The following is an 18,455-nucleotide window of genomic DNA, read 5'->3' as shown; positions in this document are numbered from 1 at the left end:
GCCTCTGTAGTTCAGAGGGTTCAGTTGGAAAAGAAAGCACAACGACTAGCAGCTGAGCGTCAGTGACTCACTTTGTCCAAGTTAGGCCAGCATCACACACAGCAGGGAATTTCAGGGGGGGGGGGGGTGGGGGGGGCACCAATCCAACGGTGCCACCCTAAATCAATTGCATACAGCATGGCGTTTTGAGGAATAATTCATTTGAAAGACTCTCAGTCAGCATTACTCTCAATCTCTCGCTATCTCTATCACCCTCAAACAATCAATTCAGATGCTAACTGAAACTGTTATTTCCCCCTGGATTAATGATCGCAAATCGTCGCCTACCGCTAACTGTGAAACACTATGGAATTAATATATTGAGAAGAGGCTGCAAAGCACTTAACTGAAAAGAGACAATTAGGAATACAAACTCACCTCAACTTTATTTGGAGCACTTTGAAAAGACATAACCACGGATGAAACAAAGTGCTGTACATTAGTAAAAGGTAAACATAACTCACAAGACACAAGAATGAAATAATAATAATAGTAAGTGGGCAAAAGCTACAATAAAAGGTAAGGACAAAGAAACAGAAGAGAGAGAGTGAGTCTGAGCTGCTACAACAACAGGGTATCAAACTCATCTTTGTCGTGGGCCACATTAGTACTAATGGTTTGCATCAGAAGGCCATTATGACTGCTATAAATGTTTAATTGCCTCATTATTGCAGACAACAAATTGATGGCTAAACTAGTTTTACTGTAATAAAATCTGACAGTCAAGGACTCTTGTTCCATTCATTTCAAAAGAGGGTTTGGAAAAAAAAAATAGCTTGCAATATCTCAATGTTAAAAGTGAGGACAATTGCAATTTTGGTACTGACTTGAGCAAGAAACAAAGTAAGGGGTGGATGGACATGAATTGCAGCAGGCCACCTCTAGTCCCAAGCCTTCAGTTTGACAAGGACTTCTTATAAATACAGTGCATCACAAGTCCACCAATATGTCAGGACAGACTGTGCTCAACATACATGGTTTCACTATCTGAAACTCAAGCCACATTGATCTGAATGATTTGATCCTGTATATACTTACATACTGGGATGTCATGCAAAAAGCTGATCATAAGCATGCAAATAATCAGAACACCAAATGAGCATTCAGATGCCCATATAACCAAACCAAGCTGCCTTGGTGCTACAAAATTCTTTGCATCGGTCAATAAAATTGAAACGGAAAATAAGGCTGGTAAATGAAAAAAAAAAAAAAAAAAAAGACAGAGAGACCAACCACAACATTGGTACAACTTGCACAATTAAATGAGACCAAATATGAGAAATGCATCAAAAACTCTGCCGTTACAAAAATACCGTTCAGTTTTGATCAACACCATTGGAGAAGTATTTAACAAAGCTTTAAATGGCAGTTGTAGTTTGCAGTAGTATACAGCTGCACTGTATTATACTGAGAAGTGTTTCTAATATTCCAACTGTGTCGCAAAGCGAAATGAGGTCACAATTTAGTGGTCATAATGCTGTGGCTGGTTGCTGCTTTTTCTTTGAATGGGGCAGACAATTCCAGACTATTTAGTAATCATAATAGTGAAACATTCAAGTCTAACCAACAATTCTGCTTCAACACTGTGTGTGTGTGTGTGTGTCTTTGCCATCTCTCACCGTAACCCTCTGGCAGGTCGGGAGGCGTGTGCAGGTGCGTTCGACTCATGTAGTTGCGGTGTCGTTGTGATCGCACCCGCCTCTCTTGGAGCCGCTGTTCTCCTGGTGGGCCGCTGGCCTCTGCCCCATTAATGGGTGTCATCACTGGTGTGTTCTCATCCACCACGCAACTCAAAGGACGCCCGGATGGGCTGGAGTACTCTGAAGCTGGCCTGGAGGGGACCAACCAAGTTTATTACTGTTTTTAATTTCACTTCTGCTTTCATGACTATTTTCAACCGCAACTTCTACATGTGCTGCACTTACAAAAAAAAAAAAAAAAATCAAGTAACCCAAGCACAAAAACAACATTGAATGTGGCTTTGAAGTAGACTGAGAAATAAAGAACCCAAGAGTTCTCAATTTGTGGTTTAATTGGTTGTGTGCGATGTGGAAATACTGTCCATTGTGGTCAAATACAAGTTTTGACAAGTTGATGATTGTGCAGGTTTATTTGCAAGGATGCAAGGTCCAAACATGTGCTCATGTGCGCTCGGAGTGCAGGAATGATTTCTTGTCCTGGTGTCTAGAAACAAGAAGTGTTGAAATTAGGGCATCATCATCCCTCAAAATGCATTTTAAGATTCAAGCCATATTAGCGCCGAACAGAAGGTTCTCACAACACCGAATCTTTAGCGTGTTTGTGAGCTACTTAAGAGCAGGATGTCGACAGCAGATATCTGATAAGCAAACACAAACACAGACTGGCTGGCTTACTGACACTTGTGTGTGTAACAAGTCTGACCACTGTCTGGCTATCCACAGTAACTGACGCCTTGGTTATCAAAAAGCTCGGACCCCCTGTCTGTCAACCCGCCTCCCTCCTCGCTCTTTCCTCCTTCCATTTCCTCTTCCTCCTCCCCTCTCACTACACACCGCCTCCTTTTCCACCGCGGCGTAGCACTAACCAACGCAACAACATTCTGCTCACTAAAAAGGATAAGGTAAAGGCTGATATGAAAAGAACAACCCTAAAATAAATTAACAATCAAATTAAAACAAGCGTGGGGGAAAAAGCCGATGACATTAGAGAAATGTTTTTCAATACTTCCTCAACCATTTCACTTCTCCTCCATTCAAATGACTCAGATTTTTGCAAACACATCTATTATGTTTGCTATTATTCCCCTTTTTCTGCTTACGTTGCTTTGTGCTGCCCACTAGTACTGAGTAGAAAGTGCAGTTGAGGTAGAGGGACTTTGTTTGCTTACTCCCTGACTCCGCTGATATGGGTCAAGAAGGAAGGCGACAGTCGTTCCGGCAGGAAAATGGGCCAAGTAAAACCTTGCTGTTCGACTGGCTGGCTTGCTAGCAAACTTATTTGGCTACTGGTGTGCATGTGTGAGCTGGAGTAGGGTGGGTTGGAGCTAAAGGAAGTCCACATATGACCGACACTGCATGTGAGGGGTTATTGTAAACCAGTAAAATAAAGACCTTCCTATTGCTTTTCAGATTAGCATGACAGAAAAAAAAGGTGTCTGTTGTCATGTATGTCTTAATATTGTTTGATTTAAAATCGTACTACTTTACCAGGTTAATAATGTTAAGTATATCAATGATTATATCCTCATTGTCATTTCATTCTATGTGGATTAAAGTACAGTGCAAAAGCAACGTGTGTACCTGGTGGGTCTCTCCCATTGCGTGGTCCGTGTGATGTGGTTCAGGTACTGTATTCTTCCAGAGGCTGTTCTTCTCTCTTCCCATCTGTTTGACACACAAATTAAAATGAGTTATTTGTTGCCGCACAATAAAATATGAATGAAAATATCCTATTGATGTTCTACACTGTATTGTTTCCAACAAAGCTTTAATAAATCTGGGAGGAGCTGGACTTGGAAATGGAAACAGCGGCATGTTCAAAATAATGTTTTCTTTTAGATGCGCTTGAAGTCAAGCGAATGCCTAATGAGACCATTTCTGATACTGTTAAGACACGCTGATCGTAAAAGGGGAATCATTTTTCGAAAATAATGCAGATGTAGAAAAAAAAAAGGCAAGGGAAAAGGAAAAATTCTCAACAACTTAATGAATGAAAATATACAGTATGTCCTAAGAAACCAAGCAAATGTTAACAATGCATTATTATACTGTAACTTCTGCAGGCACAGAGAACAACAGCCTCCTGCCGATGCACTCGCCATAATACTGACCCATCGGGTAAATCGTTGTCAAAGAGACGACTGCAATCCACCACTGGTCCTCCGGTACCTATGCGGTCTCTTGACTGAAGACTTACTATAGAAGACAAGAAAGATGGCAGATATACACTTAACCGATTCACTCAGTTTGATGGTGTTTACGTATAATGCCACTGATGCAGATGCAAAAATAATGGGAGGAAGAAAAAATGTACAGATTTTTCTGAAGAGTGTTTCTTTACCAACTATCTGCCCTCTGACTGTATCATTGTCGTTGGGGCCAAGTTTATTGAGGTCCAGTCTCTGATCTGCAAGAGGTAAACAGATTCCCATTAATTCAGCACACACCCCAATAATCACATCATTTTATTGTAATGTAATGGATACAAACGTGTCGGAAAAGCAACACAGGAAGGAAAATAATGCATATTAAATTCAAATGTAACAGTCGAGAGGTTGACTACTGCTCAAAAGTCATTTTAAAAAAATGAATACCAAATGTTATAATCTCTTAATCAAACTAAATGAGGTGGAATCCAAGTCTTGTGGTTTCTTGATGACTGAAGAATTAGTCCTACTGGGAGTGGGAGCAGTACATGATTGTATTGCTTTTGCCTTTCCTCTACATGCATGATTTTGCTTGTGTGTGATATGAGCACTTGACGGCCTAAATAACTTTAAAGCTCGTTCCAAGTGTCTGAGCATCTGTTCCTTATACACGTCTAGACTAAACATACATTTTCTTCCTAAATAAGAGGCCACCATTGAGACAGTACATTTATAGTTCTAAACCACGAGTGCTCACCACACCGTTTAGCTCCCAAAAGCTATGAAAAATGTGCAGAACTGCAGTGTGTGGGGTTGTAAATGCAAACTTCCATGAAGGTGTGACTATGATTTTCTATCTGTCCATTTCCGTTGTCTGCCTCTGTATGTTTTCCTGGGTGCAGTTATGATTAAAAAAAAAAAAAAATGTAGCATCACAGTCACAGTTTAAAAAGCTAGCTGACGAGTGCTTGTGCGATCTGAAGTGAGGCAGAGGATGCTGAGGTTTGCGTCCACAACACAACAGGAAGAGGAGCTCAGTATCCTCCCAGACAGATTTGTAGAAATCCAGGACAATCCCATTTGGGGTTTGCAAACTCTGTTTGTGTAAAAACTGAAACTGTTTTGTCCAACTTTGTGTTTGAGTTGGATGACAAGTGAGCTATGGCTAGGAATAAACCCTCTAGGAATCATGGAGATTCCAGTAATGTCGTGTGTGTGCTTTTTTTTTTTTTTTTGGTCTGTGTATGTTTGCATCTTGGTCAGACCACAGAATGAGTGTGGTTCACGTCTGCTGCACACTGGACAAGGACAAAGGATTTATGTGCAAATTGGTGTCTTGTAATTGCTCATGCTTCCTGTGGCTCTGATTAAGTATAGCGTCTAGAATGCTGGCTATACAATAACGTGGCCAGTCTGGAGCCGGACAGGATAATATAGTGTCTGTTTCAGAAAACTGTGTGCAAATCTAAAGTGCATGTCCTTTGGCCCTGGATAGCTGACAGTATCGTACTTGACTAGCACCACCATAAGACCGTCTTGTGGCAAGACTGATCCTGCTTTATATTTGGGAGATTACAATCTGGATTTCATTAAACAAAAATGCCGTAAAGTCTTTGGAGTTGACGTAAGAGGCTCTTAAACTTCCACTGCATTAATTCAGGGAAGCCTAGACAGTAAACATAAAAGGCATCCAATGACTTTCATTTTATAGTAATATCTCAATGGTATGCCAACAGTTATACCCTGGTTGACTTCCAGTGTTTTGCTGCTCTCCTTTACAGATAAATGAGCCATGGTGGAGTGCATATGCAAGTGAAAATCTTTCTTTGTTGTTGTATTCTTTTGCTAACTGTTTTATCAGCCTAGGAAGGTGGAAGGAATGAAGGTGGTACAAACATTTGCAAGCAATTAATTATTTCCAAGTCATAAATTACAGAGTTTTTAAAACAGTTTCCTTGTCTGTAGTAACCTCAGTACTGTAGTATCACAACTTTTTGCAATGTGTTGGAAAAAAGATTTTTTTTTTATAACCATTTAGGACAATCCAGACATTCAATATCTACAAATTCAAACAAGTGCCTGATGTGGTTATTCATAACTGTATTGTCAAATTAATTACATACATATTAAGCTGTGACTAAACATACCTAAATAATACAATATTGGCAGTAGGTGTGGGAATCGCAAAGTAACTTGCTTTATTTTGCCAAGAAGAACTATCACGAATCAGCGACTGTGATAAAAGGCAAAATTACTGTATAAAAACTATATAATTTGAATATTTTTAATTAATTAAAAAGTTTTTTTTTTTCTTCTCATTTTACCATAAAATATAGACAAGGGAAAGGATGGGTATATTTTGCTCCACACAAAGTGGACTTGTTGACTACATAGACTTTTGATTCAAAATTGATAAAATGTACAAAAAAAAAAAAAAAAAAAACATCATTGTGTGCACACAACTTGGACTCTGCTTGTGGATGTGATTGAATAAATAGAATAGTACAGGGTGGACGAAAGGGAAATGGGTGTTATTTTGACAGTGGGGACTATAGTTCACCTTATATGATGCAGCACTGACTGACTGGAACTGGCAATAAGGTGGACAGCATGTGAATGACAATGAGTGTGAGACTGTCCAGAAACGGGGTGTGTCAGAAAGTCAAATAGGTGCAGATCTCCAACCGAGGTCGAACAGTAATGCATTGTGATTGACGACAGCAGTAAATTCCTTCTCCAAACAGAGCGGCTGGTGTAAAAGACGTGTGAGAGGGAAGGAGCGGGGAAATAGGCTAGTGTGTGGAAAGAAAGTCCATCCATCGTAAACCATTGCAACAGTTAATTCTTAAGGAAAAATAATAAGACTTGGATCATTTGAATCGTGGCAAATCAAATGGCTGAAACAACCAGCGGCAGTCAGTAAAAATGAACAGAGACACCGTAGAAAGGACTATATGGATAACAGAGGGCTGCTGAACTAATTGCTCCCACAAGTTGAAACAAAAAAACAAAACAAAAACAACAGCTTGGTCTGCACTTCAGTTGCATGTGATAAATAGATGCATTGCTTTTTTTTACAGTTAACTCATTCACTGCCATTGACGAATTTAGTTGTCTTTTCACATTCCAGCCATTCAGTCCCAGGAACTTATTCATATTTTTTTCTTTTTTTTTCAAATGTTAGGGTAAAAGAGGGCCTGAAAATGTCTGGCAGTGAATGAGTTACCCATTTGTTTAAAAAAGGCATTTAACGTTTATTTCTTCTTTGAATATTTTGCTCATTGATTTTTAGTATTGCCTTGAACTAGAAACGTGTTGTTGTAGACGACCCTGTGTGTCTATGTGTCACACAAGACACCCTCCCATTGTTTTGACACCATATGCACCATAAATGTTTTTCAAATGAACAACTAGATAATAGAACTGTGTAGATTCTCAGTTGTCCAGGTCATAGGAATCCACAAAAGTTGAATTGAGGCAACTGGACTACTTCAAACCAGACATTTTTTGCTAAAGATTACCTCTGTGGACAGCAACATCAGTTTCACTCATTAAAGACATTAAAGAAAACACATTGCCGCTTTTGGACTCAGGAGTGTGTGTAGGGAACGACGGAAGGGTCCCCCCGCCCACACACACGCACACAGATACAAAAAAAAAAAAAAAAAAAAAGGTCTCACTTGGTAGGTTAAGTAGCCACTAATGAGCCGTTTTGCCACCAAGCAGGTGAACAGCCGGTGGTGATTCACCAGCCACACGTGGCAACAATAAGAACAAGCCTCATGTGACCACCCCTGGGTGGGACACATCTACCAGAAACATAAATAGGGGAACTCCACACCCAGGATTGACCACAGGAGAAGGTTTAGGATTAAAGGTGAAAACTTCATCAACAAACAAGATGAGTCCAGCTCCGATTGATTCAACTCTTGAAAAATAGGTAAGAAGAGGTCAGTTCAAATGAAACCGCGAATGGTCTTTGAAAACAAATTACATCGATTGTGTGGGTGAGGGAGGGGATATGTCATTGTTTCATCAAAATTGAAACAGGATCTCAGTATAATTTTTTGGTCAGGACAATTTCTAGCACTCTTACATACGGACAAGAAAATCACTCCAGCTGTCCAATGAATACAATGTCTCCTCAATCACCCCAATATGATACAATGGATAGAAAAAAAAACAGGTAATGGATTGCCAATTTTCCAAAGTCAAACAAAAACTTACAGCCGGTGTCTTTAAGTCTGTTGATGGCGTTTGAGAGGAGGCGGACGCAACCCAGAAAACCAGCTCCCTGCTTTTTGTGTATCTTCTTGTGGTTCCAAACACTGATGGTGATGGAATCTGCCTTTCCAATATATCTGGAAGAAGAAAAAAAATACATACAGTGGTGTGATAAACTGTTTGCCTCCTTCCTGATTTCATACTTTTTTTTTGCACGTATGTCACAGTTAAACGTTTCGCATCATCAAACAAATGCAAATATTAGTCAAAGACACCAGAAGTAACCACAACATGCAATTTGCAAATCAAGGCTTTTATTATTAAGGGAGAAAAATAAACCAAACCTTCATGGCCCTGTGTGAAAAAGTGGCTGCTCCCTAATACTAATAATTGGTTGGGCCTCTCTTAGCAGCAACAAACAAAAACAAGCATTTTCTTTAACTGCCAATGAGTCCTTCACATCTCTGTGGAGATATTTTGGCCAACTTTTTCTCTGCACAATTGCTTTAATTTAGCAACACTGAAAGGTTTTTGAGCATGAACGGCCTTTTAAAGGTTATACAACATTTCAATCATATTCAAGTCTGGACTTTGACTAAGCCATTCCAAAACCTTCATTTTCTTTTTTCAAGCCATTAGAAGTTGATTTGCTGATGTCTTTTCGATCTTTGTCGTGCTGTGGAACTCAAATGCGCTTCATCTTGAGGTCACAAACTGAAAGCCAAACTTTCTACCTCAGGAATTTCTGGTACAGAACAGAATTCATGGTTCCATCAATTACACCAACTCATCCAGGACCTGAAGAAGCAAAGCAGCCCCAGGCCATCACACCACCACCAGAACATTGACTTTTCATGGAGTATATTGCCCCTCTATCCCTGCAGAATGTCTATTCGACATGCATATTCATCTGTTCTGATCAGCAACATACGTGCACCAAATTATGACATTTACGTTGACAGGGAGCTGCGGATATACACCGCCCAGTTGGCCCCGCCCTCTGCATGTCGCTGAACTACGCAAAAAAAAAAAAATGGAATTTTAGAAGTCGGCAAATAGTTTTTCATGGCACAGCATTCTTAGGTCAGAAATTAAAACTAATTATTACACAATGCAAATTCCAAGGACAGCTTTGGCACTTAGGTGTCTTTGTACTCAGCATAAAAATGTTACAAAAAAAAGTTTCACCTCTCTTAAGAGTGAGCTGGGTTTGTGGTGTAGACTTTCAGGTTGAGCAGGAAGAGGAGAAAGAGAGATTTTAAAGTAAATGTGTAAAAATGTGGTTTTGTTGATTTAGAACAGAGGAAGCCAGTCTAGTCAGTGTTAAAGAAGAGCGGAAATGCAGATGATATGCTTCACCGTTATATCTGTGACACAGACAGATGTTTGAAATTAGAGTGAACATATCTTAGCCGAGTACACACTCAAATTCACAATAACAAATGGCTTGACCCACAAACACAGAATTGCAGCACGTCAGCCTTGTAACAAGACATCTGGCAAGGTAAGGTTTTCCCCTCTGCAAACCACTTCAAAATGTCAAAATATTTATTGTGACAACTAAATCTCAGCATTTAGAAATAGTCATATTAAAATTATAATTACAACCCCTGTGGCTTGTGATTCTCATTGCGGTGCAGTGGCAGGGCTTGGCAGTCTTGCTATGTGCTGTGTCGCACACTATGACCTCATTGCACATTTTCCACTTTTTCATGACAAATGAATGACACGTTATTTGCTTACCCAGGTGAGTTAATTAACAGCATCTATGCCAAGAACTGGATTTGGCGAGAGAAAAGGGGTGTGTGATTATTTGAAAAGAAAACATGGGATTACACCACCTAGGACAATTTACAAATAGGGAAACCTATATAAAATAATTCTTAAATATAACAGTACAGAATATTTAGCACTTATTTTATATTCATTTTGTGGAGAATTTAATGTTTAAGAAATGGATCATCTAATACTAAGTACTGTTAAAAAGGAAACTTGATTGTGATGACTTAGATGAGAAAATACACATGCTTTTTCTACAATTTAGTGAAGAAATTATATTGTTCTTCATCAAAATATAAACAAATTCAGAATTCATTTACCAAAAACGTGGCAAAACCTACATAAAAAAATGAATGATTGAGAAATCAAAATAGGATGTGCACAACCGTTTATATCTTGTTTGATAACACTTATGCTTACAGTATTTTATATTTATTCATGTTACAGCTCATCATTATCTAATTTGTCCTACACAGTTGCCACACTTCGGTATTTTGATCGTGTGTTGTTAATCTCCATGTTGCTATAAAACTATAATTTCCCCACTCTGGGACTAAAAATGGCCTACCAACTAGGGCTGCACAATATATCGAAAAAAATGACCTATGCATTGGGCATATCGCAAAGACATGCAATAATTTTCTTATGGAATTGTATGCTTTTATCTGAATTTGACCAGTCAAATGTGGACATCGCCACCCAACAGTTGGACATTATCTAGGAGAATTACAAATAATTACCTAAGAACACACTGAAGTTGCTTATTTTGCCACATTAAAAAATACACTCCTTTTATTAGATAATAAAAATGTCATATCTTTGGATACGTTAAATATTGCAATAATATCGATATTGCTATAGTCAATGTCCATATCGCATGTTTTTCCAATATCGTGCGGCCCTAATGCCAATTCTAAAACTGTGCAACCAGCTTAAAACTGATTTTTCCTATATAGTAAACAACAGATCAACTCATACTGTATACCACGTGATTCTTTTCAAACATTCCATATGTTACCAGTTTACCACCAGTTTCCCTGCTACTGTTTCCTGGGACAGAGCAACCTTTTTTTTTTTCCCCCAGTCCATCTCATTATAAATATAAATCTATACAATGATCAGTCTGGAGGAGATAAAATTCTGGGTGTAGATGTCATATTAAACTCACATGGTGTTTGTGATACTTTTTAAAAGAAGTGAATGGAGTAGGTGCCTGCTGTTGATGCATGTGGCCATAAAGAAAAAACACAATAACGACACTCCTGAAGCTGGAGGCTGGCTATGGGGGTGTGGCACATTGGAAACCCACCAAGCCCACTGTCCCATCTGCTTTCTGTGGCATGTTAGCCATTTCCTGAAGCAGAGGAAGAGGCCAAGGGGTCGCTGGCGGGGAGCACGCTTCACTGAGAGCGCAACGATCCAAAAGGAGGAAGAGAATTATCTAAATGCAGGAGGAGATTTGATGTAGATGAAGTAGATCAGTGATGAAGGAACATTGAGAACATGGTTTGAATGTCCGATTGAGGAAAACTGCGTCAAGCGCTGATCTATCCGCTCAGAGCTCGCGTTCGACGGATAGAAGCAGCATCAGACATCCTGAAGTGAGTTTGTACAGATTTCTTTCTGTCTTTACACCGCAACGACAGACAGCGACGCTGACCGTTAAAGTACGTTCGGTACATGCATGAGATGTAATATCGTTCCATGCGATCGGCGGCGGTAGTCACTATTTCTCATGGCTAGACAAAGCCAACTGGAAAGCTATTGGCCGGGGGCGGAGTATAAAAACGTAAACAATGCATTCGGCTATATTTTTTGCTCACAATGAACTCCCACGCTCTTTACACAGTATCGTGAAATACTTACATTGTCGACCCTCGCTCTTGTACTGCTAAGATTAGGCAGCAAAGGCATGCTCACTGTTTATCCGCCTTTGTCACTTCCTGTTCTTGCCCCATGCGCTGATTCGCTAGCTAACAGCCAATCAGTGACCAAATGTCCCGACTCATGACGACGATTCAACATGCTGAAATGCCCTCCCAGACGCTTCCTGACGGGGTCCGATGTCACGACGGCGCAATCAGACGCCTCAACGCTGACAAAGTCAAATTTGGCATCGTGACATCACTCATAGTAGATGACTTTGTCCACACTAACTACATAGCGAATTTGGTGTCCAGTTCTGTTGCTAATGTATACACCAAGACATGAGCGTGTATTGATTTTGGCGATGAAAAATGGGCATTCCAGGGAAAATTATTTATTTAGAGATTGCTCCAAAACTAACTGATATCACTGAAAAAGAATGCCGGTTTTATTTGCTTTTTGTGTCCTTAGAAAGCACAGGTAGCATTCAGGTCGACTTACAGATCATAATGCTGATTCCATTTTGGGTCCAATGTATTTCTCACAGTATCTGTAGAGTGGCACTGTCCAGAGCCATCCACAACCACTTTGGCAAAGGGATCAGGTAACCCTGTTGAGCACAATCAACAAAGAAGCATGTGAAGGTGTTCAGCAAATGTACACATCTACAGCTTTCGATTGGAACATTTGCACTAATAAACATTGCGAGTATTCTAAAGTGGTGTTGGTGATTCTTACAGAACCAATTGGATGTGTGTTCTCCTATGTGTGTAGTCTGACAGAGATACGCAGGTTAAACTAAGTGAATTGGAAGCTAAAATACCAACTGTTAATCTTGATCCAATTAACCCATTAAGGCCTAAAACCCCTGGCTCAACATCTCCCCAAAACCTACGGGCGACCATAGAATCACCCTCTTAAACCTGAGGTTTTCCAAGAAATTGAACAAATACAAAATAATTCATATCTCAGCCCCTGTAGCAGATAGAAACATAATTCCAAAAGAATTTGAGAGCTTAGACATGTGGCTTTCACACAGGCCCAAGTTCATTATTATTTATTGCTTCAATCGAAGATGTAAAAATAAAGTTTCAGTGCAATAGAAGCACTGTTCTATTTATTTTTTTTTAAATCGAGTGGTGATTACCATCCTCTATTTTATTACAAAGACGCTGCTATCGTTATTGTCTACAAACATATATATACATATAGATACAGTATCTTAACCGTATATCACGTCTGACTGGTTCCACTGGTTCAAAGTCTACAAGCGAGTCGTGTTTTTCACTGCAGTCACTTAATTCAGAGCTCCCGCGATCGTCTGCGTCTCCGTTAATGCCCGAAAAAAATTCCGGGTCATCCTCCACGGTCTCACAACATCATCACGTTTCACGTTTAGATTCTGATGCATTTCAGTGGCGAAGAGACCGAGAATTGGATTCAAATAAGAAAAAGATGTATCCGCTATTCCGGATTTTAAAGGTAGAAAGATGCAACAGCGCTCCCGGCTCTAGAGGCAGAAACGAGTTTATGCGCTCCAGGCCTTAATGGGTTAAGGAAATAACAACTTGGCAACGGACTGCCAACAAAAAATCCGAGCTGAATCCTGGAAAGGCTAGAATTGTAGGCGTCACAATACTAACAGGTACAACTGCACAAATAAGGTCTTTGCACCACATGACATTTGAGTAGAAATTTGTCACTTGTAGTCACTTGTCATTTAGTGGTGAAAAACTCTGGATATAAATACTACGCAGACTAAACCTGTTTGGTTGCTTTTTATGGGCTTCCCTCGTCTATATTGTGCTTGTGCAAGAAAAGAGGAAATTAACCGGCTATGGTTTGAATGACATGACCTAAGCTTGAAGGAGAACCTTCATGCTGGCTGAATGACATTCAACAGTTCCAAGTCACAGCAGGTGGCAAAACCACAACTGGCAAATACGGAACATGTTTGGATTGCTTTGGGTTTTTTAAAATCACATCACCTAAAGCTAATTTACAAAAAAACTAAACCTAAAGCAGAATATTGACAGTATGAAAAAAAAACAAAATACAAAACATTCTGTCTCCTCCTTGCACAGAAAAAATGTTTGTTTCAAAGTTACCCAATTTAGCGATAGACATCAAAATATATCCCCTTGCCTCCACTGACAAGCCCCAGTGAAATGCACAAGGGATCTGTGAGACGAGAATAGCAACACATCAAAATGTTTTTTACTTACGGAAGAAGTCTTTCTTTGCCAGGTTCTTAGCACACAGGACTGGAAGAGAAGAACAGATGAAAAAAAAGTTTCAGACGAATGGTACAGCTGAATGTACATACACAAGGAGAGCACATCACTGCGTGCTCCTCTGTAAGACAAGCTAGATCAAGGGTCTTCAACCTGCAGGTCTTTCATCCATCTGCTGTGGCTCTCTGTGACTTTTGGAAATGAATACATATTTAATTTGAAATTACTTCATTCTTTTTTTTCCCAAATGCAATTCTAAAATCGAAGACTATGGCGCTCTTGTAACATTAATCTAAAAGGCTTCTTTTCGGAGTCACTCAAAATGTGCAGCACCCGTCACCAAGATTTTTTGAGGTATTTGACCCCACGTAGGCAAACCATGCATACATCAAAGAAAATACATTTCTGAAGAAAACAGAAGTTTTAATGCTATGCCCTACGACAATCAGAATGGAGTTCAATTTTAAAGCAGGCCTTGACAAAGTAATTGTCAGATTATATTACATTTGTAATAAACATTGCCTTTAGATGTGTACTAAGCGTTTAAGTGTGGGATCCATCTCTCAATCAAAGCCCCACATCAACATAAGTATGCCAAGTTGGAGTCAGTGACACGCGGAGACTCTTCCGGAGTTGGATATTTAAAAAAAAGAATCCGAAATGGAAGATTTGCCTGTATTTCAAATTGAACATTATTGAAAACATTTGTTTTGTTCACGTGGTAGTGTTAGTGAGGTTTACTGTAAAGTAGAACAAAAGCAAAATGTTTACAATCTTGATGCGTGTGCCATAAGAAACAACATCTTTGCTACCTGTAAATTGGTAAATCCTCCATTTTTGTCCTATTACAACATTGTTGACCAACTTCTCAAAATATTTTAGTGCCAGGCACTCCTCCGTTCTTTCTTGAAGTAAGCAGAACTTAGCCGCAGAGACGGGAAAACTTGAAGCTTATATCTTTGTATATTTGCAACATAAACATCTGTCATTATCAATTCTAACACAAATGTCTAGGATTAGCCTTTTTTGGCATTGGGCCTGTATATTTAGTCACGGCTTGGCTTGGGTTTAACATATAAGAAATATTCAACAAAAATTTGTAATCAAATAAATTATTAATCATATTCAATGTTGATTTTCTCAGGTAGCTGGTAGTGATATGCGGCTTTTCTTCAATTTAGGTATGGCATTATCAGAACCTACATTATTCCTTTTGTTACTTTAATCTGGAACAGTCAAGACCAAAAAATGTTGCCCCATGGTGGAGACATGTCATACATAGAGTAGTCATTAGATGCACCACGATTGACAGGGATACATCTTTAAATAAAAAAATAATAATTTTGGGAAGCAAACCCATGATTAAACCGCTGCAGTGAGGAGATCTTGACAATGCCCAAAATGACAGTCAAAAAGAATCTGACAATCACACTGCAACGGATGTGGGACACGTGAACACATCTCGACACAAATCAAATTACACTGGCTGGGGCTGGGCGGGGAACACTAAGCATCAGCTTGTCAGAAAAAAATGACATTGCCAAAGCCGACAGTATGGGCGCCGGCCAAATCCGAGGCCGCCAGGACTGCATCCTGTGGGACAAGCAGACACCATGTTGTTGGCAGACGGGCGACGACGGTCTTGGCGCGACATTTATGAATGACAAAAAGGATCACTTATGTTTAAATGGGTCGTTAGCCGAGAGTTAAGTTGCATGATTTTCCTAGTGAATTCCTTTGCATCCAGGGTATACCCAGCAACATATGGCACTAACATTCAACTGGTGGCACAACAACCAGCCTTACTCAAACCTAACATAAATTAACCATAAACACAGCCACAGTTGGGTAAAAAGGAGCTACGTCTACACAAGTAACTTTTTGGATAAATTGTACTTGTTAAGAATAGCTTTAATGCGACGTAATTTTTCCACATGAGCATTCATGTTAAGAAGAAACATTACCTTTTCTCCACTACATTGAGCTCGCAATTTAACAGCTAAATATTGCATCATCTGTGTCTGCCTTTCAGCCTACGAGATCTCCGACTGGAACTTGAGAAATGTACATGAGGCCGTCTCAGCCTATGTTTGCAAAATGTAATGACCTGTGGACTTTTCTCCAACCCAATCAGATCCATTGGAATTCTCCAAGCACCGCATGCGTCTTGTTTCTTCACAAGGAGTTTAATGTCTGCAAGTGCACAAGAGTTTGAATCTGTTTGTCTCTCTGTATTCAGGCAGCAATGGCACGCTGAGTGCCACGCCCCTTTTGACACCGAGCTGAGCCGCTGCGCTGCATTTTTAGTTTTCAAATACAGGTCCTCAAAAATGATGGGAGTCATTTTTGCCCGCTAAAAAATTCTGTTCTGTACTGGTACGGAGTGCAGCGCTACTCCGAGTCAGCAGTAACAAAATTATTTTTGAGCAATGAAATACATAGAAGCATTGCATTCAAAAGGAGACTACGTGCAAAAAAAGTACATTTAGTTAAAGTGCGTGGACAGACATTTAGCTCGCTACGCTACACTAGGCTAATGAGGATTATGAGATTAAACGGCACACTGCTCCAACAATTCAGTCACAAAAAGTGTCGTGAGAAAGCTGTCTTGCTGTCATCAGTTGGCCCGGCAATTGTGATGGTATATTTTGGCAAGATTTAAATAAAATAGAAATAAAACAGGTTTCCTTTGCATTCAGAGGCACAATAAACTAAGCAGAAACCAATTTCAGAAGTATCTCCGCTTTATAGGCTTTTATTGTTCATTACTAGCATGGTGGAAATTAGTTTTGCATTTTACTGACATAATAGCTTAACTCTCGCCCCAAAGTTTGATATCAGGTTACAGAGTATCCACTAAACGCTATGTGCGAGGTAAAGCCATTAAGACATGGGTCTGCATTATGAATGAACTGATGGATTTTTCATACCTAAAACAGGAAAGGTTTCCACCTCAGAAGGCATTTTGTGTTGTTACCTATTCAGCAGAAGTTGAACGCAAGAACAAAAGCAAAAAAGAAAGTAGGGCCGGACTTCGCCAACACAGGCACAAATGGAAACACCTTGTTTCACCGCATGTGTTGTTGTACTTTCTGGTTCTAATAAATCAGTAGACAACATGATAATTCCTTTTAACATGTTGATGTAGGGCCAATTTATTGTTTAATTAACAATAATATGCATGTTAGTTCTGTATCTTGCTCAAGGACAGTTCAACATGTGAAGGATAGGCCGACACTTCCATCCAGTGCATGTTGGACAGCCTAACCCACGGTTTCAAAGCTAATTTTACAGAGGAAACTGAAATAGAATGATACATTATGCGTTGAGATGTGTGTGTGTTTTCAGATCTACCTTTTCAGAAGCTACATTACGGTATCAGACATGTTTCAACATTTTATGTATTCAGTAAAAAAAGGTTTTAAAAGGTGAGCAATGTTTAATTGTTGCCGTGTGAGCAGGCCATGGCGAGCCAGGGGCTGGCAGAGGACCAAAGTCATTCCAATTCCATCAGGTCAACTGGTACTGTGTTAATGATCATGAAGCCTTGGGCTAGGTGAAACCACATCTCTGTCCGACCATCACCCAAGTCCTCAAAGTTGTTTACACAACAACCCAGCGACAGGTAGTAATGACAATAACTTTACCAAAAGTCAAATCAACTAGACTTCATTTTCTATTCACCTGCTCTAATGTTCACACTTTTAGAAAGTAGTATGGATTTTTGTTTCTTTAAAAACACCCAATACAATACACACCCACAATATGCATCACATAAACCACATAGGCTAGACCGAGAGCAGCTGTTTTTGTGTCTTTTAGCTTTGGAAGGTTAGGAACGGTTCATAAAATCCACAGTTCTGTTCGTTTCTCGGTTTTGTGGTCACGGTTTTCGGGCTAGTACAGTATATGTTGACACTTTGGGAAATGAATTAAGTCATGTCTAGTTATGTTAAGAGTGTAAGAATGAACACAGGGAGTTTGTTCACAGTATTGTTGAACTATTTCTTTTAATCCCTTTTACAAATCAGAAATAACTATCTATGCCTGCGATGTATAGTGACAGGCAGAAAAATTAAAGACTACCATTGGATGGCACAATGTACAGTACAATCAACCTGTGTATCTGCCCGTCGCCATTCACACAACTGAATAAGTCATGGTCATCGCCCTCAAATATATCAGCTTCGTGTTCAATTAAACAAGCCCAGATTTCACACCGAGTAAACCAATTTTTGACTACATCTAGACAAGATTATTATTTATTTATTTATTCATACATTTTATATTTTTGTTGTTTGGTTACTGTGACGTTTTTCTCATGTAAAGTATCTAATGTAAAGTAGGTGCTTTGGCTCAGCAAAGGTTGGAGAACAGTGATCCAATACTTACTCTCCTACATCTCAAATAAGTCTAGGATGATGCGCACAGACTGACATGGTTGCATGAACAAGCAGTATAGATTT

The 18,455-nt window shown here is 39.5% G+C and overlaps 1 protein-coding gene across 2 annotated transcripts in view; it reads right to left on the bottom strand.

Moving 5' to 3' along the window:
* The window catches only part of LOC147145921 (E3 ubiquitin-protein ligase SMURF2-like), a 49,207-nt gene that overhangs the window by 16,400 nt on the left and 14,352 nt on the right, over nt 1-18,455 (bottom strand). For both annotated transcript variants that reach the window (XM_086033082.1, XM_086033083.1), the window contains exons 2-8: nt 13,981-14,019; nt 12,257-12,365; nt 8,114-8,247; nt 4,081-4,146; nt 3,851-3,935; nt 3,321-3,404; nt 1,659-1,870 (exon numbers count right to left, since the gene is read on the bottom strand). In XM_086033082.1, the coding sequence (XP_085889208.1) occupies nt 1,659-1,870; nt 3,321-3,404; nt 3,851-3,935; nt 4,081-4,146; nt 8,114-8,247; nt 12,257-12,365; nt 13,981-14,019 (729 nt within the window). The remainder of the gene's footprint in view (nt 1-1,658; nt 1,871-3,320; nt 3,405-3,850; nt 3,936-4,080; nt 4,147-8,113; nt 8,248-12,256; nt 12,366-13,980; nt 14,020-18,455) is intronic.

Source organism: Filicampus tigris, chromosome 6, assembly GCF_054856515.1.
Source record: "Filicampus tigris isolate MCC_2025a chromosome 6, RoL_Ftig_1.0, whole genome shotgun sequence".
Lineage (NCBI taxonomy): Eukaryota > Metazoa > Chordata > Actinopteri > Syngnathiformes > Syngnathidae > Filicampus > Filicampus tigris.
This window is presented reverse-complemented; position numbering and strand designations above follow the sequence as displayed.